Source organism: Mya arenaria, chromosome 10 (assembly GCF_026914265.1).
Source record: "Mya arenaria isolate MELC-2E11 chromosome 10, ASM2691426v1".
Classification (NCBI taxonomy): domain Eukaryota; kingdom Metazoa; phylum Mollusca; class Bivalvia; order Myida; family Myidae; genus Mya; species Mya arenaria.
Window position 1 is genome coordinate 25,367,389 of NC_069131.1, and position 23,967 is coordinate 25,391,355.

Here is a 23,967-nt window from a genome sequence, read left to right on the forward strand (position 1 = left end):
TGCAACGCTTGGTACGGTCGATGTATCAAAGGTTGTATGAATAGATACAAAGGATATAATTGTACCGATACATGCACAGGACATTGTTTGAACAAAACATGTCAACAGTACAATGGTTCATGTGTTCACGGATGTGATGACAGATTTTATGGCCGTAAATGTTTTTATACATGTAAAAGCGTTGGCTCGAACTGTCTCGTTTGTACTTCAAATGGAAACAAATTCAGTTCCTGTACACGGTGCATTAATGGGTCATACCCAGGTTCCAGCGGGAAGTGCGTTCCATGTAAACCGAATTGTTCTGGAGGATGTAACTCATCCACGGGAGTATGTTATGCATGTGTAGATGGATATAGCTGGTCGTTCTGTAACGTTTCCTGCACAACGAATTGTAAATCCTGCCTTCAGAGTAACGATCAATGCAATGTTTGCAAAGAGGAGTTTTGGGGAAGTGACTGCTTTAACAATTGCAGCACAAACTGTAAACACGGGAATGATTCAATATCCACCTGTGATATAAATTCCGGGAATTGCAAACATGGGTGCCTACCTGAAACACATGGATTACAATGTTCTATTCCGTGTGACAAGCATTGCCTCACTTCTGAAGGTGGGGTTCGTGAGTGCAACCAAATGGATGGTCAGTGTAGATTAGGATGTGAGAATGAGTACACACAGACACACACAGGATGCATTGATGGTGATTTTTTTTTTATTAACAAATAATATAAGTTTTAATGCTGAAAAACCATTTACTTTCAAACTATATGCACACATTATCAACTTTTCATAGTTTGTAATGTAAATACCAGGAATGTTAGCGAGACATCATATTTCACTGCGCATACTTTTAATAAGTATGTGGTCTCTCAGTGTTGGGTAAATTGTAATCAGAGGAAATATAATACGTCTTCATAAAGGGAAATGTAATAAATCGCAAAAAATAACTGCATGATTGAACTCAATCAGGCTTTCGGTTCTTACATTTTATGAAGCATCCGTCGGAGACCAAATTCATCACAATGGTGGCGCCGGTGATGGAACGTCTGGATCAGTTATAGGTGGCGCTATTGGTGGAACGTCTGGATCAGTTATAGGTGTCGCTATTGGTGGTGTTCTCACCCTTCTTACAGTTGCCCTCGGAATCGGGCTTTGCATCCTGATTAGGAGGTAAATGATTACAACGAAATAATCGTTAGACACATAGTTTAAAATCTTAAGTGATTTGTACAGTTTCAATATAAATACATGTAGTTTGGTTGATTGATTTTTATCACTGAATACCAATGACGTGCTTAAACATTCATTATCACGAAAAGCAACAACATATCATTCTAAACTATGGTCTAATCTGCTAGATAATCAGACGGGCTACATTGATTCTAAAGTTTTGTACATTAATCGCTTGATTTTAGAAGAAGAGAGGACAGCACCGACGGCCCTGAGACAGACACGGCAGGTTTGTACTTGAAATGAATGAAATGACGTACACAAATTGTGCTAATATAATATGACGTGTAGCAAAAATAATACTTTCTACAAAAATAAGTTCGATTGTCATTTCGTTTAAAAACAAAAATGAATTGATAACGCTTTTATTCCATTCGATAAAATTAAGTTAAAACACGGGACGCCTTTGTGAGAAGCGAGTGCGCTAACCACTTCAACAATATTTAAATTCGTGTTTTAAAATGACGTAGTTATTTTCATAGAGAAAAACAGCGTAGTCTACCAGAACACGAGTGCTTCTGCCAGTATTTACAATGAACTCAACGATAAAACGGGTGAAGTGAAACCTAGCAAAGCGCATGAAAACAATTCTAAAGGTCACTATGAAATTTGTAGTATAATGAAACCAGAATTAACATTAAAATTTGGAATTAGGCCTATCGATGAGTGTATATATTCTTTGATTATATCTGTATATAGTTTAATTGTTTCACTTATGGAGGAATAAAAGTATATATCTATCAATCATCTGAAAATAGACTAAATTATTAACTATGTACATTGATTAATACTTTTCATACCAATTAAATAAATGAATCTTTTCGATGTAAATGTCAACAATAATGACTGACATATAATGATTAAACAATTCTCACTTTATAAAGTATTGTTCTGTTAAATTGAATGATTAATATAATTTAACTAGAGACACCTACGACTTCAACTAATGACAACAAACTGGATCGTGCCTCCGACTAAAAATTGTTGGTTACAAGAGCAACGGTACAACCAAAGACAAAGCAGTTAATACCATCAGCAGGAAAATCTAAAGATTTGGAAAACAACGCGAAATGCAAAACACATGTCGAAGATGCGTCCAAAGACATATTACAGGACAAAGACACCGATGATATGTATTACAATCTAAATAAGGTTGCTGTCAAAGACCTTGGAGCTTTTGTGGCTGCCAAAGACAAGTCATATTACCTTGATGTGAGCGGGTTTTAAAGAACTTTAGGACAGTTACTTTAGGTTTATATTGGGCTTTATAAACAGGTTATCATGCGATTAATGTGAGTTTACTATAACCTATATCAAGTTACAGATTTGTTCTTAGGATAAAGAGGACATGACAGTCCAACATTTTCATTTCACCAGCTGGCCGGACAAAGGGGTCCCCGATGATGTAACTTCCCTGGTCGATTTCCGTCACTGGGTTTTACAAACAAAATCGCCACTTTGTGGACCTACAATCGTTCACCGCAGGTATACTTAAACTTATCATAACACGTTTTCACCGAAGAAATCCCGTTTAACAATTCTAATGATTCCACTAATCAAGCATATCACAGGGCAGTAATTTTAATTCCATTATTTCCCCAATGATTACAGTCAATTAAGAATGTATACTTTTTAAGAAATATTACACACCACTGAGGGTCATATGACATAAACAGGACCGGCCAGTCAGCCATCGAAAGTGTACATGAACCGAAGCATTAGCCGATGTACATACACCCTCGGGTGCTGACTGGCCCGTCCTTGCAGTTCGTATAATTGCAACAAATCTACTAATCCTGTGATGTACTTTTCGAATAATGGAAAGAAAGCTAAATTAAGTTACATTACAGTGCTGGCGTTGGCAGGACGGGAACGTACATAGCTATGGACTTGTTGACAAAAGAGGGCGAAGCGGAAGGATCCGTTGACATACATGGTTGTGTCACCAATCTCAGACATTGTCGTACACGTATGATCCAAACGGCTGTAAGTTCCGGCACATTTCTATAAACCTTTTAAAAACGAATATTAAGTTATTTGAATAGGTACATTATTTAAAGCTTTTGAATGAATTTAAATATGCGAAACATGTATTTTTATATAAATTCATGTTTTAAAGGATCAATATGCCTTTCTCCACCACGCAATTGTTCACACGTTAGCGTTTGACAGTAAACCCGTTCAAACGGAGAGCTTTGCGACCTACATATCGGACTCGGAGAACGAACATAGGCTAATCAAACAATTCAAGGTTTTCATATTTTGGCATATTATTTAAGATCTAAATTCTTAAACAGCTTAAAATCAAAAATATAAGAAAAACTATTTAGAACACTATGTTTATGTTAACGTGTTTCGCCTTACAAGCTGTTTTAGCTACTTCCTGGAAAAGACGATACCATCAAAGCTTCCTCATTTACACTACTCGCGATAATTAAATAAGAGTTCATTTCATATTCAAAGTTGTCAATTGATATTATTAATGTTATATATTGACGTCAATTGTTTCATAAGAAATAAGAAGTAAAGGAATGCATTATTAGAAACAAGTTTATTTTTTGAAAAGCAACTGGAGATTACCATGGAAAGATCTGAAGAGGAGCAACAAGCATCTGAAAGAAATTCGGCCTTAACAAAGTCCAACAGGGAGGGCGCTGACATTCCAGGTTACAATATTTAGTGGCCTTTACTGTTTATGAAGCATCTTTGTGAAAATGGCCAACTTCCAATATGCATTTATTTATTCGGTCATTTGACACTAAGTTAGAAATATAACCTAATATTCTATCTAAAATCGACTCAAACGTGTTAAATCGTTTGCAGATGTTTACTTCCACTTGATCATTGTGTTTTGCTAAACAAAATAAATATTTATGTTTATTTATGAGTGCTTCTTTTTTCAGGTAACTTTGTCGCGTAATGCCACCGCTCACTTAACTTTCGTGATAGTTCGTTCAGTAACCAACCAACAACTGTTCAAGTGTTCTAAGTCTTTATTGTTCACCGTTCTTTCTAAGTATAATAATCAGTATATAATACAGCATGACATTTAAGGTAATCCCACATCCTAGCTGCCGTCCATTAAGGACCCAAGGCCGGTCTCCTTGCCGTGCCTAACCTAACTCCAACTCTCTCTACATTAAAACATGCGTTCATATATACTGCTGATTTCGTCTAGTTTGTGACAGGTGTGCATATCTAATTTCTTGTTATATACAAAAAGATGTATTCTACAGTCATGAACTGTCACGCTAATTGGTCTAATAGCCAGCGGCTATCACGAACTGTCAGCATCTAAGTAAATCTACATTTGATCACCATGATGAAGTATTTGCTTTTTTTGTTACAAATAAACTTTAAATTCTACTATTGATTTTAGTTATTACTTTAAAGTGTTTCATACGTAACTTTTATATTACGTGACACTTTAAAGTGTTTATACTACGTTACGCGACAACTTGTACAGACCTAGGTTGCATTTAGGTAAAGAACTAGGAAATTATTATATCAACGCCATGTTTGTTAATGTAAGCTTAACAAATATCTATATAAAACGTATTTTATTTTAAAAATGTACGTTATACAAATCAAATATAATGATTATGCTAAACGCTTATTAATAAATCAAACAAGTGATTATGGTTTTAAAAAGCTATACACAAAACATACTTTTGCATGTTTCCGTAAACAATATATTTCCTCGAAAACATAAAGGTAATTGATAATTTTCATATATATATCACGCCTCAAATATGAACGTTGCAGTGCCATTGGGTAGGATTGGTTAGGTTTTGCCCCGATATTGTTCCAAAGTGGTCACTTTGTTATACCGTACCGAAATGGCGTCCATTTCCAATTCCGATAAATGGATTCCAGATAAATTTATCAATGTATACAGTTTATCGAAGTGATTCATACGTTACGGTTTAGTAGAAAACGGATATGGTTTCATTTGCCCTGTATACCCAATATAGGGTCATGTTCTTCCCAGTAATTTTCAATACCGTATCAGCTTCGATTTTGTCAGTATATTACAGAAAAAATCATCTTTCCAGAGCTACAAACAACGGAGTCAATTTGTTCTCGCGATGACTGCGCTTGAAGAGACCGTTACCGACTTTCTTTGCCTCGTGATGCAGGAAAAAGCGGGCTGCATCGTCGATATGGAGAGAGAATGCTCCCTGTATATTCCTGATCCTGGCACACAGACAAAGTTTGGTTCATATACAGTAGCCAATCTTCGACAGAAGTCAGCACCCAACAGTATCAACATGGTGCTTAGAATAAGCTACAACGGCCAGGTAAGAGATATCTTCCCCAAATATAATTCCGTACAATTGAAAAGAGCCGTAAATGCTCATTTATAATTATTAGACACTTTTTAGGCGAGATAAGGTTCGCTATTTTCACAAGTAATCTAGAATACCCTAAATTATTGTGCTTACAGGGAGGACCTTCGGAACATACGGTATCACACTACGAAGTTACGTCCTGGCAAGACAATGTTAAAGTTCCCGAGTCCGCAACACACTTCTTGCAACTTGTCAAGGAAGTAGAGACAAAGGCCGCATCTGGATCCGTCATTATGCATTGCAAGTAAGTATTTGAAACTATATTTGAGTTTTAAATTGTTTTTACACATTCTTTTCTATTTTGGAGTTTTAAACATATTCAGTGCATTCATACAAATCTTACATATCCTGTAGGACTGGTGGTGGACGCTGCGGCCTGTTTGCGGCTGTTTGGACGCTTCTGGAGAAAACAGGCATAGAACACGAGGTCTCGGTGTTTAACACAGTTCGCCAACTGCGGGCGAGACGGCCAAATGCTGTTAGGACTAGAGTGAGTGCTTATCAAAAATTAATTAATTTTGGCTGAATTAGTGAACAAGAATAGTACAACCTTTTAGCTCAGATAATATTATATTGATCGATATATTTTGTATTACTCTTGTATTAGTCTGAATGTTTATTTGATATGGATAGATTTAAGATAGAAGGTTAATATGCAAATAGTGTCTTATAATTGCATTCACTTTATTATAGGCCATACACATACGTTAATCTGATATTAGTTCCAGTAGTGAGTGTCATCATAGGATATTGATATCTAAGGATATACTTTTATTTTTGCCATGATTGTGTTCGCGAGTATTTGCAATCATTCGACATCTACTCCAATTTCTCGTAGCAATTGAAAATCGCCATTGTTATGTTCATAAATGCATATGATCGTACGTTACATATGCGTACGTGAAACTTGACTGACTGTACAGATGATCTTGTCACGATTATGTTTTGTCCGCATCATTCGGTGCTTACTTAGAGTTTTTTTAAAGAAACACAAACAAGAAACCTTGTATGATTGCTATATAGTTGATTATTGTTATAGTATTAATTGTGTATATAAATATTGTAATAGTGTGTACAAGTAAATCAAAAAGTAGAATTGTCATACACGGTGTATATAAACAAAATAAATATACATAAAATATCAATTCTTTTGCATATGTTTATACTTGGTATATCTCCTTATGTAGTAGTATTGTCTCATTATTGTGTATTTATAATAGTAAATGATGTTCTGTTTGTTTATATCAAGTGCGAATGGTGATAACATGAAATACGTTAGTGTTTTAGTTTATTGCCGTTACTTCCTAGTTTTTAAAGTATATTTGAATTGGGGTGTGTTTAAACTGATATTAATATCTCTAACGAGCAATAATGCCAACATCCTGTATACTATATATTTATGAAAAGCAATCAAAGTAAGCAAGAAATATTGTGGATAAGTCTGTGGATATCACACTCATATTTTTTTTCTTAAACAGTATCGACATGATTGTCGTCACATGGACTTGATGTCGTCGACACCGCCACTATCGGCTTTGCTGTCTAAGCCGTTATATATTATTACAATTTTCTTTTTTTTACATTTTTTTTCGTCAAAATTGATAGAATGCATGTACTATTATATATATTATATGTGTATTTACGATTTATAATAAGTAAAACAATTCTTGCTTATTTGGATGAGCTTTAAGAGTTGTCTTCAGAATTTTGAGAAAATAGATTCAATATTGACAATCATATATGTATCTTCATTTTTGTCAGTGTAGCGTTTAAATCAAAGTCACAAGCCCAAAATCAAAATGTTCACGGAAAAATACCAATATGAAATATCTATGCGACATATTTCATGTCGTTGACAATTTTAAAAATATGTTCAATATAATTTTACTAACGTAAACTTGTAACTGACATTTATTTGAAGGCAAATTCCTACATTTAAGCCTACATATATCCAAATATCAATAGCGTCACATATATTTTTGGAAATAATAATCATATGTTTTAATACATGCATTTTGTTCTTTTACCAAGTTACTTAATTATGTCCAGGCCCCTTAAAACATGGTAAAGTCTCTTTAACAACACAATAATACAATAAAAACTACATGAAAGCCAAGAAGTCATACACGTACGTATAAACCCTGTTTGGAATTTTAAGGTAGGTGCCCGAACGACTCTTAACGAGATACTCAAACGACACAGAACTACTCATGCATCGAAATATCTTATTAAAATATGATTGAAATACCGCATAAGAACGATCATTGAAACACGATTTCCCTGGAACAAGAATTTAAAGACGCTTGTTAACTTTTGCTTTATTTATAGGTTATCAAATCATCTTTGTCGTGATGGAAAAATTCATTTCAATGAAAACATGTTAACGTTAATTGGCATTTATCCCAGATAATTGGCCATTCCTCTCTGTTAAAGGCTGCTCCGGAAGCAATCGTTGATGATTTCAGCAGCTAAATTATCAAACTCCGCCTTGGTTATCGTACCATCAACTAAAATAGATAAGCGCATTAGTATAACTATCAATTACTGCAACAGTAAACCAGACAGTACTACAATATGGTGCTATTTTGTGTAATTTTGCATAATTTTGTTTTTCCAATATTCGCGAAACATATCCATATGACACAAATCATCGCTTAGATAAGAAAGAGATATATACATGATGTACCTTATGTATAAAAGGATTTATATCGTGACTTTGAAAAGAGGTACATCTCCTCAAAACATGACAATTTGGGAGAAATTTACTTTAAAGTATTCCTCACTGATTTCTTTGTCCAGAGCATCAAACAGCATAGCAGCCGCAATGTTATTTCCAAAGATTGAAAACATTTCTTTCCTTGAAATTCTGCCATCTTTATCTTGATCATAGAAGTCGAATTCACATGGATCAGCTATAAGCGTCACGTTGAATCTTTGAAAGTACTGACAAAATAGAATATAACGTTATTGTTAGGATGATATTGCAAAGATTTACAAATAAATCATGAGAAACAGGCAGTGAGCGTTTATCTTAAAGCTTTTAAAAAATGTATATTCAAAAATTTTAAGCAACCATTTAAGACAATTATAACGTTAAGGAATTTTAGAGAATAATCATTTTATTTTTTCTGCACTAACTTTTGTAAATTACTATAACGTTAAGATCGCGATTGTAAATTAAGTATCAAACTTAGATAAAATATATGTGACAATAACACATTAACACCTAGACTGTTTGGTAACCCATTTGTTATCATTTCAATTTCTAATTGACATATACCAATGTATTCGAAAGCTTTCTATAATTTTGCGAATTGTGGTCTACACATTTTCACAAAAACCTTCTGCGGTCTACTTAAATTTTACTTATTTAACAGATATAAAATTGTGGATACAACACTAAAGCTTAAGAACCTACCTTCAGAGACCTTTCCAATCTCAATTTGAGCTCTGCTCTCGCTCCCCAATTTCCACTGGAGTCCACGCTGCCTCCGGCGTTAACACTGAGTCCGTTACCGAAGTCCCTGAAAGGTTGGCAATAATGATGAGCATTTAATATAACCAACATTTCCACGTTTAGAACCTCAAAAACTACAACGCTTTGTCTGTTTTTCTGTCTGTTATTTCAGTCAATTGACGTGTCATCTACATTGGGTTTCCCGCCACCTACATTTGGATAACTGCTACCTACATTGAGTTTCTCGCCCGCTGAAGACATAATGCTTTCATTTCTCCCTTATAGTTAAAAATCGTATAAATATCTGTAATGTATGTTTATTCCTAATATTCCTTGATGTACATTGATCTGAAATATAAACCTTTTGTTGAACAAATGATTACTAAATGCATTCGTATGTTACAAATACACGTACGAAAACAAGACAAGACATAATATGGTAACATTAACAACGACTTAAAGTGAAATGTATTTATGGTACATATGTTTTTTGTATATTGTTAAGTGTGGCGAAAAGCTGTTAAAGTCTATATACATGTTCAGTTCTGATAAGTTCAATTATATTAGTTTGAGTTCTGCCCTGTCCCATCTCATCTTACATATCGTGTTTGGAGCATCCGTAGGTAGGACGTTTTGTTAAAAATTAATTTAACATTTACCAAATTGATGGAAGTTACCGTCGAACACAGTGCTTACATTTAAACATTTCCCCCAAAGCTGTTTTCAAAACAACATGACATTTTCCAGTAATTTGTAGTTGATTACGTTCAACGTTTATCGCTGTCGGAATTGAACCCATCACGAGCTGCTACGATTTCCATTTTAATATCGTTCACAATTATACCAAGAGGTTAAAAAATGATTCTTTTGTTTTCATTTACATGTATATCATAATATCATTGCTGAAAGAACAAGATTGATAAAAAGATAAATCGAAGAATCGCTTACTTTGACAGGTCCACAGTTCCCTTTACCCCACCATCATTGCTTACTTCCACACCGACCTCAAATGTCAATTGCGCAAGCACAATGTGTGTAAGGCAGAGTCCCAGTATTAGGCAACTGTAGCCGGTTAATACTTGATCCATGGTTCTGAAAACGGATATATATATATATATATATATATATATATATATATATATATATATATATATATATATATATACAAATTCAACCTTTGGGACATTTTGCCTATTTGAACAACCTTTGGAAGACATTATCATTACATGCTATATATCCTATAATAATATATCCTTTGCATATTCCTTCATAAAATATGCATAAATAAATGTAGTAAAGCATAATTAATGATGTTTTTTTCCCAAAATACTAGCCATACAGAATATACAATTTTTGACTGTCGCCTAAAGGTAAAGCGCCGGATGTTCATGAAAAAGTACAACCTTTGGGAGAAGTACCCCAAATGTTGTACTGTATATGTCGCCGAAAGGTTCAATATTATATATAATGTAATTTGACTACTTAACTCAGTCGGAGTCGGTAGAGTGGTCTGAATGTCTCGCGGCAGACCCTGTTCGAATGTTTTAGTCCTACTGACAACGTTAAGATGCCAGTTCGGTAACCATGATTTATGTAGCCATCTCCTCAATCCTTTCAATATATTGTCAAATTATTATTTCTTGCATTTTATTTGCTGTGCTCATAACAATATTTGAAGCTAATTTTAATTTAAAGTCGGGCTAGGTTGTGATCTTACTCTCACACTAAGACGAAGATTTATGAACCTTAATAAACAATAACAACAAAATCTATGCCATTATTAATAAACCACATACATGTTGTTTGTCCAATGACATGCTCTATTGCCGTTTTCATCATTGCATTACTCTTGTAAAAAAGCAGCATTGTTTGACTGGGTTGCTGAATTGCCTCAACCACCAGTTGGTGTGTACGCTTCTTTAAACTCGCACTCGAGCCTTGCCCATTCGACGAGTGCTCTGGTAAGAGTGTTAGTTATTTAAAATAATTCGAGAATGGTGCACAGACACAATAAAAACCTGGTTTGAGCCAATCCAATTCTTTGACGTGCCGCAAAATATAGCAGTGTCACACGGGACCCCGATTAACGTCCATCCCGGAAGATGATTAGTATATTAGTGTTGCGGTTGGGAATAGAAACTGCTGTCCCTGGATTGACTAGTGTGACACAAGACCACGAAACCACCCGGAAAACGTTGACAAGCTATTAACCGTGTATTTCGGTATTTTCTCCCTATATATGGCGATACCGATGAGCAATGCGATGGTTGTCGGAATAAATCCTCCGGCGGGATAATGTATGCCAAAAACGTGCCCTGGTATCCAAACGCGTAGTAAGCAGCTAGCCTATTTCATTTTCGTGTACTGGAAGAACATCATTAATTATGAAACGGGTATAAAAATTACAAGTTATTATGACTATATGCAAAATGCAGCATGAATGACTCATTTAAGTAATAGTTTAATACGAAAAGTTGAAATTGTTGTGTATGATGTCCACATCCTGTTATGCCAATGCCAAAACGATTGTCTGATGGAGGGTCAGACATCGACGGCCCTATACTTGGAGGAAGAACTGGCGATTGGATTTTAAATATGTCTCTGGTGTAATGTTGTCTGCGATTACATACGTTTTCTTCTCAGACTTAAACAGACTTGTCGTTGCAAACTCACTGTTCCTATACTTTAAATAACAAATAGAAACCACTCTTTGCTAATATCTACCGTTATGGCATTCCTTAAAACACCTAGTGCGTTTTTCAAAATCATTTCAGAACTAAAAAAAGAGTGAAATCTATATACATTGTTAATTTATTATGTTTTCAATTTGAAAAAAAACAAACTGAAATGCTATGAATATATGTAAGTTTCACGCGTATCTGTTTGATTGTTAAACCAATCGAAATAATTATGTGAGGCTTTTTTTCCAAGAAAATAATGACTGCAAAACAAATCAGTAACGTATTATTTCACTTGAGAAACAACCACCAGAAACCATACAGTAAAATTACACTAAGAAAAATGATTTGTTTTAATGAATGTAGTGCAGTTAATCTCTCTAAAAAAGATTTAAAGGTGCACTTGAGAATTATTCTTGAATATTTGATACGGTATAAAAGCGGTTACAGCAGGCGAGAAAATGCACAATATAAGATAAGAAGGTACAACACTCGCCCCAGGCGGTAGGTCCTGATGCGAGGCCAAGACTGTCTGTACATCATCTTTCCGCGTATCTATACCCCATTTAAACAAAGCGACACACGAACATTCCCTAGATTGAATATCAAATTGATATTGCCACTAACCGTTTTTTTCTTGAATCCATCGTGTATGCGGTGAAAAAACTTCTTCCTTGTGTCGATCACTTTGTGGTTAATAAAGGTGCTAGGTTGCCCCTCTTTCCCATTTCTAACCTACGCCCCTTAGAAGGGGTTTACATACTTAATTATCATACGGCTCCAGACATTAATTAAGTAGAATTGTATTTTAAACATTGGCATAACACATATAAATGGGGGGGGGGGGTAGACGATGTATAACAAATATAAGATATTTTGAACGTTTGAGATTCAAAGATTCATTTAAATATGTATCAAAATGAATCTAGGAACAATTTAATTTATTCAAAAATGGTTCTTATATAGTTTTCCCATCAATTTATAGAAATTATTTCAATTACAAATCGAACTTCAGTTTTCCAGACATACTCATTCGTTTCACGATGTCTCTCCCAGAGGAGTCCGACTACAAATATTAATTGTTCAGATATTAAGAATGTGTACATTGGTTGCACGACACCTAGTTTAGTTTCAACTCTTTTTACTAATTTGTGGGATTATATTGTTCCTGAAACAATTCTTAGTCAGTAAAACCTTTAAAATTGGTTATCTTGTTTTGTATTCGAATAACAAGGGACCACATAAATCCGCTGGCGACTTTTGGACACCAAATAACTGGGGGTTGACGTTTTCACTTAAACCCAGGTTATGGTTACACCATAGAAGTCGAGACAAACGTTGAAGTATAAAAGAAACGAAAAGAATGAGGTCACAGGAACGGAATTTTATACAAGATAATGAGGCCTAAATTAAAATTGATTCGACTTTTTTATTGAAATCCCTGTAACGGAAAAAGATTTATCACAAGTTTAGAAAAGTCCTCGGTACACACAGAACATAATGCTTGACAAACCTATTGACTATTTGACATAAGATTTTGTTTTATTTTGACTGACGAAGAGGTGTATCACTGTTATATTATTGAAAGGCATTTACTGCATGTTTTAAAGACTAATTAACACATAACAAACACTTTGCAAACACGTCCTAGCAGTAAATGCACAGTTGTGTTTATGTAAGGTTTATTCGTGTTTCTTAACATGACTTTTACCTCAATTATACACCAATGATATATCTAAATCAATACGTTGAATAAATAACTGAGTCGGAAATAAAAACGTATGTTTTATAATTATCAAGGTTTAAACGAAATCCTTATTTAATTTACATGGAAAAGATCTTTCATATGAAATACGTTTAAGCGACATACAATATACATTGATTTTTATTACTTCTTCAGGAAGGATCGCTTAAGATCATATCGTTATTTACATGAAGCTTACAAAGGCCATATTTCCTGCAACAAAATAGAGGGAAGAACAGAACAATAACACTAACATAATTTTACGGAATATTTACATTTGTTTGAATTGTATTCATAATCTTTTTAAGTTCTTAGCCAGACGACTTACACTGAGCAGAGATTATCAGTTGAAAATTTAAAACAATTTGCACTTTTGGGACATATAAATTTGCATAGGTCCAGAAGTACGAATGTCCTGAAAATCTTGTGACAAGCATATCATCAACTTTTATGTATTTACTTCAATCTTTGATTTCGCATAACTTGACGTAAGAACGTGAAGGATTCTGTATTTAAGACACAACCGTTTCATTCATTGGCAGGTATATTGTCCTTAAGTCTATAATAAATTCATATAGTGTACTAGATGCCATTTTTTCTAATTCGAACAACTTATAGAATATTCAGTGTTTCACATATATTTTACTGTTTGAAATTATGGTATAAAACGAAAAGGACTTTATGGACTTATGCATGGCATAAAGAACGATATATTAATCAGCTTTTAACACTACCGAGCCCGGTAAACAAACACTTATTATTACAATTATTTTGATGATCTATTATCCACGTTGTGGTGACAAAAAAAATATTTTCTTTTCTGTTTTCGTTTTTACATGATAGGATGAGGTATTTCAGAGTATGATTTTACAAATCGGTCTAACCATAAACAATTAAATACATGTCACCACAAAAACATAACGTCAAATGAACAAACGCATCAAGAAAAAAAATATCGGAAAAAATGTATATATTATAAACAATTTTTCAATTCTTCTCATTTAAAGCTTGTACACAACCATTGTACTAATAGAAGTCCAGAATGATACATGGTATATGCTATGCAAGTTGATGGTAAGCTTCGGGTCCAAGTACATTGTAGGTTTTTGACCCACGCCTAATTCATTCAATAAAAACTATTCAATTATAGAAAATAAATTATATCCAGTGAAAAAGAGCATACACTGAACTAGGGGCGACATGTTTATGTCTAGATAGTCCAGTATGGGTAATAATTACCTCGTACTTGATTACTTAATTGGAAAACAATCGAACGCGGGCCGTTTGAAAAACAAAAACAAACAAAAACAACATAAATATGTAGATAAACATTTGAAAAAAAAACAACTAGAAAAATAAATCAATACAAAATGTCAACATATTCTTTGGTATTGAAGATGTTTTAGAATTCAGATAGTAGTGAGGCAACTGGGAATTCAACAACAAATAGGTCAGTTCACATTGTTATATATGTATGCACACTGGACGAAACGTCCTGATCTCAGAACACTCTCTTGCCAATGAATTGTCCGCGAGTCTTACTCATCCTTTAAAAATATCAAAGTTACCGTACTCTAGTTTTTAGAGTTTTAAGACACGCATGCTATCCAATTTCTAAATTACAACAAGTCAAGACCAATGAAAAAAAAACATATCCAAAATTCAGGGCTGTGGGACCACATATTTCATTCATCGTAGAGTCCGCGGTTACTCATTTGGCAAATTTCCCACAAACAAATGGGATTAACCCACCCCCTTGGCCTCAGAAATATGTTTCAGTCACACTTGGGGCTGTGACGGAGTCAAGCAATAACGCAGCCTCTATAGAGTGCGGGAGACCTTTATAAACTCAACAACGGCAATAATAAACGCCAAGTGGCGACATGTCAAGCCCGCTGAATAAGCTTCAGACACAGTCAGAATATGTTCCATGTTATTGCAACACAGACTAACATTGAGTTCAACAGTAAGACGAAAACTATTTATATTTAGTATGATATATTATTTGGTAACGATCAACTTGGAAATTTAACATCTCAAATTATTGTGTACTCAATTAATTAATTTTTCAATAGTACTGTTTCAAATGTTGACCTCTCAGTGTTACCTTCAGGCCTGGCTGATGTGTGTGCTATGTCGCCTTATAATTGTGAAACCGTTTTGAAAATCCTACTATGTATGATCAATACAGCCAGGACAATGTTTATTCAGGATCGATTGATGTACTTACGTTTTGTTGAAAATCCTTGTATACATGGTAAAGTTTCAACCCGGACTAATTTCAGTCAAAATAAGTTCTATCAACAGTATTCATTTTGATATTTAACTTGTATTGTGTCCTTGACATTTGACGTACAAATCATTGCTGTGCGTTCATACCGCTTGTAGGCTCGTACTTATTGAACCCTCGGACAAATCCCGCCAAATATGAGATACTGCGATGACCGTGATAGTATGCAACTGACTGGTATGTTTTGCCTATTAACCGAAAACAGTAATCTAATATCTACAGCGTGCTTAAAAGATAAAAGAGACATTTAGAAACGTTTAAAATTATAAACACAGATATATATATATGTTATAGTACCATTACTGATGATAACATTTTACTGAAAATAATTCATCTATGCCATATTCTAACATGGCACATACTACTCTTACTGACAATATCTTTTTCGATCCCTAAACTTTACTGTTAGGCAGAGATAAAATATAAATGTCATGCGTAGGCAATTAAAAAGGCAATTATCTTCTATGTCCTTTTATATTAAAATGTATTTACACCTCAGAGGAATAATGAACCCACAAAAACAAAAACAACCAAAAGTAAATAAAAAGCAAAAAAAAATAACAAATGCGATAACATTAAATGTAAAAACCTGTATGCAAAACTATATTCTTTTTTTAACACAGTGACTTTTCGGTAAATTTTGTTGATCCTAAACAAAATTTACTTTTAGGCAGAGGTAAAATATTCATGTCATGCGTAAGCAATTAAACAGGCAATTTACTTCTATGTCCTTTAATAATAACAAATGCGATAACAGTAAATATAAAAACCCATATGCAGAACTGTATTCTTTTCAAACACAGTAAATTTTGTCATCTGGTAAAATAATTTTATGTCTCCCAAAGGTTGTTGCGATAGTACCCAAAGGTCGGATAGTGTTAAACGTTTCGGACACTATATTAAATCATTTTCTTTCTCGTCATATGCTACGGGTAACAAATGTCGCATGTGTCAGGTTCAAACATGCAATTTGCATTTTTGTAATGTTATATGAAGTTACAAGAATATGACCTCACCCTACAGTTTGTGGTCCAAGTAGGCTTATAACAGGTCAAAACAAGTCCTGAATTGTGCACAAAGTGACCCCGGTTTCTGCTTGATGCCCTTATAAATACATATTAGGGACATAATATGCACGAAGTGAACAGATTAGGATGTTGCATAATTTGTCGCCCTAGTAAACGTATAAGCTAGAATTGCTAGTCCTTAGCTGAATTTATAGCTATCTCCGCCTACTGGTTATTGTCCTAATAGGCACATGAGAGGGAAATTCCAGTCCGAGCTGAACATTTACTGCTTCCGCCCAATGGTTGTCGCCCTAATAGGCACATCAGAGGAAAATTCCAGTCCTAGACGAAAACCTTTATGTTTATAATAATATATCATTTGGTTACGAACAACTTTGAAAAGCAAAAAAATCGAACCTCTTAATTTATTACGTACTTAGTTAATGAATGTATCAACAGTACTATTTAACTGTTGACCTCTGAGTGTTACCTTAGGACCTGGCTGATGTGTGCACCACGTCCCCTCATAATGATGAACCTTCATGGAAAAGCCGTTTTGAAAATCCTATTATGAATTATCAAAATACAGCCAGGACAATGGACGGTCAGGATGGATGGATGTACTCACGTTTTGTTGAAACTCATAGAATGCATTGTTCATCCCGGACTAGCTTCAGTCTAAATAAGTTCTATCAACAGTGTTAGTTTTGATATTTAACCTGCAAGTGTGTCCTAGACATTTGACGAACACATCTGTGTTTATGCGCTAAGGGCTTTATGGTGATCCTTTATACTAGGTTAAGATACAGTTCGGGTGGAAGCACTTACAAACTTTAACCCACTCAGTGATCATTTTCAATATCATTATTTAACATAACACAAACGCTGAGGTACCAGTCACTCAATATGTATGCGTTTCAAGCCTTTGGATATACGGTTACAATCCTGTTATCAGTCATTAATATTTTCCGTTAATGCATTAATTAGTGAGTTGTTAAATATTATTCTCTCAATATTCATCTTTGTTATACATGTGTATGGATTGAATTTGAATGAGAGTGTCACTTTTAGGAAAAAGAACTATTGCTGTGCGTTCATACGTTATGTATGTTCGTATGTAGGCGCGTGCCCGATTTTTCAAACTGCATAAACATACAGAAAAAAGGTACATACATTATCACTAAGAAATTGTTGCGTAATAAAACCTATCTGTATTAATAAGACCATTCAAAAGCAACAGTTCTTCAAATCCGCTATTCTACGATCATCGTTATTATCAAATCACTATTGAACTCTCAGACGAACCCGCCAAATATGAGATTCGGCGATGACCGTGATATTATGCAACTGACTAGTATGTTTTGCCTCTTAAGCGGAAACATTAATCTTAAGTCTACAGCGCGCTTAAAAGACGAGAGAGACATTTAGAAACATTTAAAATTATAAGCATAAGTATGTGTTGTGGCACCATTATTGATAATTACATTTTACTGAAAATAATTCATGTATGCCATATTCTAGCATGACACATACTACTCTTACTGACCATAATTTTTCTAAACCCTAAATAATACTTGTCCTTGAGGCCTAAGTAAAATGTTTATGTCATTTCTATGCAGCAAAAAAGTAAATATGCATCTATGTCCTTTTATATAAAAAATGTGTTTACACTCATCAGAACATTGGATCTACAAAAATAATAAATTGGATAACATGAAATTCAAAATCAAACATTTGGAAAAACAAATTATTATTAAATATAATACCGTTTGAATTACAATCGATTAAACCGTCCGGTAACATACTTTTTGTCTTCAAAATGTTGCAACGATGTAACCCAAAGGTCGGATTGCCAAACCATTTTGGACACTTTTTTAAAGCATTTTCTAGAAAGATTATTGTTGTTCTTCACATAATACTGACCAAAAATGTCGCGTATGTCATGCTCAAAGTGCTTGTTGGGGTGGGAGTAGAAGGGAAGGGCGACTTTGTACATGTGATATATTCCTTTCTTGTTAGAATGTTCATTATTCAGTTATAGAATTCACATTGTATACTAATACATAATAGCCTTACTCGGTAACTCGATTTTATCTAAAGGGACAACAGAGTGACCTCATCCAACTGTTTGTGGTACAAGTACCCATAATAGGGACACACTAGTCCTGAACTTCAAGTGACATCCGCATTATGGTATTAAAAATCATGATATAGACATGCTTGTTCTGAATTAAACATATAGTGTCTATTGGCATGCCATGGCGGGCTAGTAGGCATAAGGGGGCTACACTGATACGCAATTGTACATTACGTGTCATCGCCTTAGTAAGCTCACAATATGAACATACCAGGCATGAACTGAAACTATATTGACCTCATCCTACATTTGGTCGCTCTGATATACATACTTAAGCGATAAATAGGTCATGTAAGGAGCATCAGGTGACATTTGCCGACTAGTTGCCGTCAAAATAAGCACATTTAAGGGTCAAATCGGACCTAAGCCTCACATAGTGGCCTGTTGTCACTCCACATGATACCCTTTTAACCAGGCATGAGATGCCTTTAATCACATTTATATTTAAGATTGTTTCTTGAAACAAAATATATTAACGTTATTTCGGTTTTAATGTTGTTTAAAGAATGATTTAAATTGTTGTTCATTTATGCTGTATGTATGTATGTATTCGCGCCTCCGATCGTTCAAACTGCATTAATGAACAGAAATCGCATATCACTAAGATGTCGTGACGTCACAAAATCTATGTTTATAAACTTATTATACCATAAAGAAACACATTGTTTCATGAAATCCGCTTTTCACCGATCATCATTATCAAATAACTTTTTAATCCTTGGACAAAAAGTAGCAATAGTGTCAGGGTTATTGTGTTACAGCTGTAATCTCACGGTATTAATTTACATTAAATGCAGAAGCCCGGTAACCTCAAACTCTAAATGTTGTTATAAAGTTATATTATGTTCGTATTGTCCTGATTTTTCTATTTTCTATCCTGTGGTAGATCCCCTCGGAGATGGGATTCTGCGATGAACGTGATATTATGCAACCGACTAGTATGTTTTATTTATTTCAGCGATAAAATTTAGTAATCAATACTGCGCTTCAATGACGAGTGAGATATTTGAATTCGCTTCTAGTTATACATTTAATTATGTAAATATAATAGCATTATAACGAATGGTAGAGGTTAAATGAACATAACTTCATTGGCATATTATAGCATGGTACATTCTACTGTTACTGACAATGCATTTTCTGATCCTAAACAATACTTTACTTTTAGGCAGAGGTAAAATATTCATGTCATGGGTATGCAATTAAAAAGGCAATTTATTTCTATGTCCTTTAATAGTAACAAATGCGATAACAGTAAATATAAAAACCCGTATGCAGAACTGTATTCTTTTCAAACACAGTAAATTTCGGGCAAAAGAAAATTTTGTAATCTGGTAAAATAATTACATGTCTCCCAAAGGTCGCAGCGATGTTACCCAAAGGTCGGATTGTGTTAAACATTTCGGACACTATATAAAGTCATTTTCTTGAAAAGTCACTGTTGCTCTTCATATGTTATGAGGAATAAATGTCGCAAGTGTCAGGTTCAACGCGGGGAAAGGGCAACTACTTCTATTTCAAACATGCAATTTATTCATTTTTTTTGTTAGAATGTTTATTATATAGTGATAAAAATACCCGTGTATAACAATACATGACAGCCTAAAGCGTACAGTCGATATTATTTATAATGTTATGTGACAAGAATATGACCTCATCCTACAGTTTGTGGTCCAAGTTGGCACCTAACAGGTCAAATCAAGTCCTAAGTTGTGCATAAAGTCACTCCGGTTTCTGGTTGATGCCATAATATATACCTAATAGGGAAAATAATGTCCCGAACAGTACATTTAATGTACTTTGCCATGACAACGCGGCAAAGTAGTCAAAATATGGGGACAAACTGGTACTCAGCTGCACACAAAGTGTCATTGCCCAATAGGCACATACTAGGAACATACGAGATATGACCTTAGGCTATTTATGTGATGTTCAAAGTTGGGGAGCGGTAAATATTTATTTTTTATGTATGCAAAATATTCCTGCCTATTATGTCTACTTGTGCGACAACCAGTAGGCGAAGGCCACTATTTCTTGTTCAGGACTTCATTGTCGCGTTTAAGTGCATTCTAGGACGGTAACAAGAAAGCAAAGATCACTTAATGTTCATTTCAGGATTTATATGTCTTTGTTATATTTTTACAGGGACTTAATTTACATTATGAATGCATGCATGTGCTTTAATTTTTATTTACATAAATTTTAAATAAGTATAATCACAAGATATTTGTTATTAATTAAACACTGTTTTGACATAATTATATACTGAACTATCACTCAACTAACATTCATAACGGTGTTAAGGTGTTGCACATTTTCACGACTTTATGTTTTATGTCACCAATAAATCGCGCATGCTGTTTTGTCTATAAATTGTTTGTTCGACATACCGTTAATCCTTATCCCGACTTAGGATTAACGGTGTTTAATGTGTATATTGACATCGGCTTACGGATTATTGCCCTAGTAGAAACAAACCCGCGACATGCTAGTACGCCATGACTGGCAGCAAAGAATTCTCATAAAACGGACATAGTAAACATCCATTAAACATTAAGTGTTGTAGGCGATCTATATCATTCGAGTTTTAAGAACTATTTTTGAAAAAAATGCAAGAATATGAGGATAATGGGGATATATAGTACATGTTGAAAATAAAAATATTGGAAATATATTGTCATAAAGTTATTAAAAACTATCGAGTATACTGGCGAGGAGGAAACAAGTCAATGATTATAAAAAAAGTGTAGAAATCTAACTGCTATGCGATTTGGGTCAAAAGAAACGCGTCAGTTGGAAACTAGCAATATACGTCTGAATATCTCAGCAAGTTGATACCAAATTCTGCAAAAACAGTGATATCTTGCCACCGACTTGTAATGTATGCCTATATGAGCAAAAAAGTAATCTTAATAATTATTACAATACGCCTCAAAAAAGTGATACGTTTGGAATCGTTCCAAATTATCCAAATGAATATGTATTTCTTGTAGCACCATAACTTATGATAAAATTCTAATTACCATTACTTATTTGATATATATTCTAGCATGGCAAATACTACTTTTACTAACCTATTAGGCTGAGGTTAATATTCATTTAATTTTTAGGCAGTAAAAAAATGATTATCATCTCCATCCTTTAATACCATTAGTGTGTCCACATTTCATCAGAACATTGCATCTACATAAAATATATTATATTATAATCTATATATATGGGATAACACAAAATGTAATGAACCATATGCCAAATTATATTTTATCAAACACAATACCTTTTGGGCAACATGCTATTTAACCATCTGATAACAAGTACAAGTTTCCCAAAGGTTGCACCCATGTAACCCAAAGGTCGGATTTGTTTAAATATTCCGTAGACGATTTACAATCTTTTTCTAGAAAGGTCACGGTTGCTCTACTGCTCCACACACGACAATTTCACATATACCATGTTGAAAGTTGATGGGGGTCGACACTCAAGTTTCCTTTTACAGTTGCCTGAACTTACAAAATAGTGACCTCCACCTAGTAATTGTGGTCCGCGTATCCACAAAATAGTACTAGCACCCACTGGCCGATGCCCTAGTAGACGCATGAGACGTATCTGTCCTGAATTGAACATAATGTGACATCCACGATGACTTTATGCCCTAGTGGGTTCATAAAAGGAACAAACAGAGCAAATTCAGCTGTTCATATAGTGCCATCCGCATACAAATTGTCACCCTAGTACGCACAAAATATGAACATGATATTCGTGAACTGATTGTTTATTGACCTCCGCCTACTGAGCATCACCCTGTGTCGCACATGCTAGCGTTAAATGCAAAAAGAATTAATATGAACCAACTGGTATAAGGCCGGACATACATTGACATCCAGGTATTGGTTGATGGGCAGACACCTGATAGAGACAAATTTGTTTCAAAATGGGTTTATTGTGACGTCCGCCATTCCTCGTGGCACTATTATGCACATAATCAAACGGTAACATATATTGACATCTGTCAACTGGTTGTCATCAAAGTAAGCACATAATAAGAACCTACCGTACATGAACTTAATTTTATTGACCTCCGGCTGTCGTCCAAGTTAACACATATAACACATATAAGGATATAACAGTCATGAAGTGAACAAGTTATGACCTCCACGTACTGGTTTTTGTCCTATTAAACAAATGATATCCATTTGCTATTGGTTTTGGCCCTGGTAGGCTCATGATAGCGACATACTAAGTATGAGCCAAAAACAGAGTGATATCAGCCTACTGACATCGCCTACTATTTATCTCCCTTGTCGGCACATAATAGGGACCTACTGGGCCATATCGGAACACATGGTGACCTCCGCCAACTGGTTGTAATTAGGGATGGAAACCGGATACCAAATCAGTATCCGGATATTCGTATCAAGTATTCGAATACTACCCGGATACTCGTATCAAATTGTTTTCATAATAAGTAAATTTCCTATTATATGTCACCCACCTTCTGTTATTTGACATAATTGTCCACTTAATTTATAATTCGTCATATGGCAATTTCAATTTTTCATTCATTCTTTCTCAGTCTTAATAATTTATAATGTTAAAATCAAAGCTAAACAACTCATTTTACGTCATAAAACTCATGATGAATACCACATAAACACCTCGCGAATTTGATAGTCACTTCGGCCGAGGTGGTTGCTTGGTTACTGCCACGTGCTTTCGAGTTTGTTATTTATCAGCAGGTTTCATGTTAAATTGTAATTTTATTTCATTACATTGTTTGATTTAATGCAATACCTGCAATTTCTACGGTGTTTTGTAATGAAGGATATAATTGCGGAAAAGATAAGACGATCTGATTTTTCTTTATTTACATGCGTGTACTTTTTTTATTTATCAATAAACTAAACATGTTTACATATCGTATGAAAAATAAAATACACTACACAAAATAAAACGTGAATAAATACTAAATATCAAATAAATCATTTATATATTTGATAATTTAATTAAACACTGTACACACACTACTTTTAAGTCCGAAATGATCGAATACAACAGTTTTCATTCGATGTCGC

At 34.3% G+C, this 23,967-nt stretch overlaps 3 protein-coding genes across 7 annotated transcripts in view; 2 read left to right on the forward strand and 1 right to left on the reverse strand.

Moving 5' to 3' along the window:
- LOC128205955 (multiple epidermal growth factor-like domains protein 10) overlaps positions 1 to 5,323 on the forward strand; it is an 8,734-nt gene extending 3,411 nt beyond the window's left edge. The window contains exons 4-12 of one of the 5 annotated variants that reach the window (XM_052908031.1): positions 1 to 700; positions 996 to 1,170; positions 1,416 to 1,459; positions 1,713 to 1,826; positions 2,156 to 2,715; positions 3,081 to 3,216; positions 3,350 to 3,481; positions 3,797 to 3,896; positions 5,286 to 5,323. The exon at positions 1 to 700 is cut by the window's left edge and continues 487 nt beyond it. In XM_052908031.1, coding sequence (XP_052763991.1) covers positions 37 to 700; positions 996 to 1,170; positions 1,416 to 1,459; positions 1,713 to 1,826; positions 2,156 to 2,208 — 1,050 coding nt within the window. In that variant the 5' untranslated portion in view covers positions 1 to 36 and the 3' untranslated portion in view covers positions 2,209 to 2,715; positions 3,081 to 3,216; positions 3,350 to 3,481; positions 3,797 to 3,896; positions 5,286 to 5,323. Of the gene's footprint in view, positions 701 to 995; positions 1,171 to 1,415; positions 1,460 to 1,712; positions 1,827 to 2,155; positions 2,716 to 3,080; positions 3,217 to 3,349; positions 3,482 to 3,796 lie in introns of all 5 variants that reach the window. The other 4 variants (XM_052908030.1, XR_008256351.1, XM_052908033.1 and 1 more) reach the window with 4 other exon arrangements.
- Positions 5,319 to 7,934, forward strand: LOC128204512 (receptor-type tyrosine-protein phosphatase kappa-like). The gene is made up of 4 exons (XM_052905927.1): positions 5,319 to 5,531; positions 5,678 to 5,826; positions 5,937 to 6,072; positions 7,911 to 7,934. Exons 1-4 carry the CDS (start codon positions 5,319 to 5,321, stop codon positions 7,932 to 7,934), a joined length of 522 nt encoding a protein of 173 aa, XP_052761887.1.
- Positions 7,662 to 10,127, reverse strand: LOC128204513 (uncharacterized). The gene is made up of 4 exons (XM_052905928.1): positions 9,988 to 10,127; positions 9,001 to 9,106; positions 8,366 to 8,525; positions 7,662 to 8,089 (listed from the first exon to the last, which is right to left on the reverse strand). Exons 1-4 carry the CDS (start codon positions 10,125 to 10,127, stop codon positions 8,010 to 8,012), a joined length of 486 nt encoding a protein of 161 aa, XP_052761888.1. The 3' UTR covers positions 7,662 to 8,009.
- Positions 10,128 to 23,967: the final 13,840 nt, after the last annotated feature.

Coding starts and splice junctions, on each gene's coding strand:
- LOC128204513 (XM_052905928.1), bottom strand. CDS start 10,127: ATGGATCAAGTATTAACCGGCTACAGTTGCCTAATACTGGGACTCTGC. Junction 9,107..9,987: donor GGAACTGTGGACCTGTCAAA/GTAAGCGATTCT, acceptor CCAACCTTTCAG/GGACTTCGGTAACGGACTCA. Junction 8,090..8,365: donor TGCTCTGGACAAAGAAATCA/GTGAGGAATACT, acceptor TATCTATTTTAG/TTGATGGTACGATAACCAAG.
- LOC128204512 (XM_052905927.1), top strand. CDS start 5,319: ATGACTGCGCTTGAAGAGACCGTTACCGACTTTCTTTGCCTCGTGATG. Junction 5,532..5,677: donor GAATAAGCTACAACGGCCAG/GTAAGAGATATC, acceptor TTGTGCTTACAG/GGAGGACCTTCGGAACATAC. Junction 5,827..5,936: donor TCCGTCATTATGCATTGCAA/GTAAGTATTTGA, acceptor CATATCCTGTAG/GACTGGTGGTGGACGCTGCG.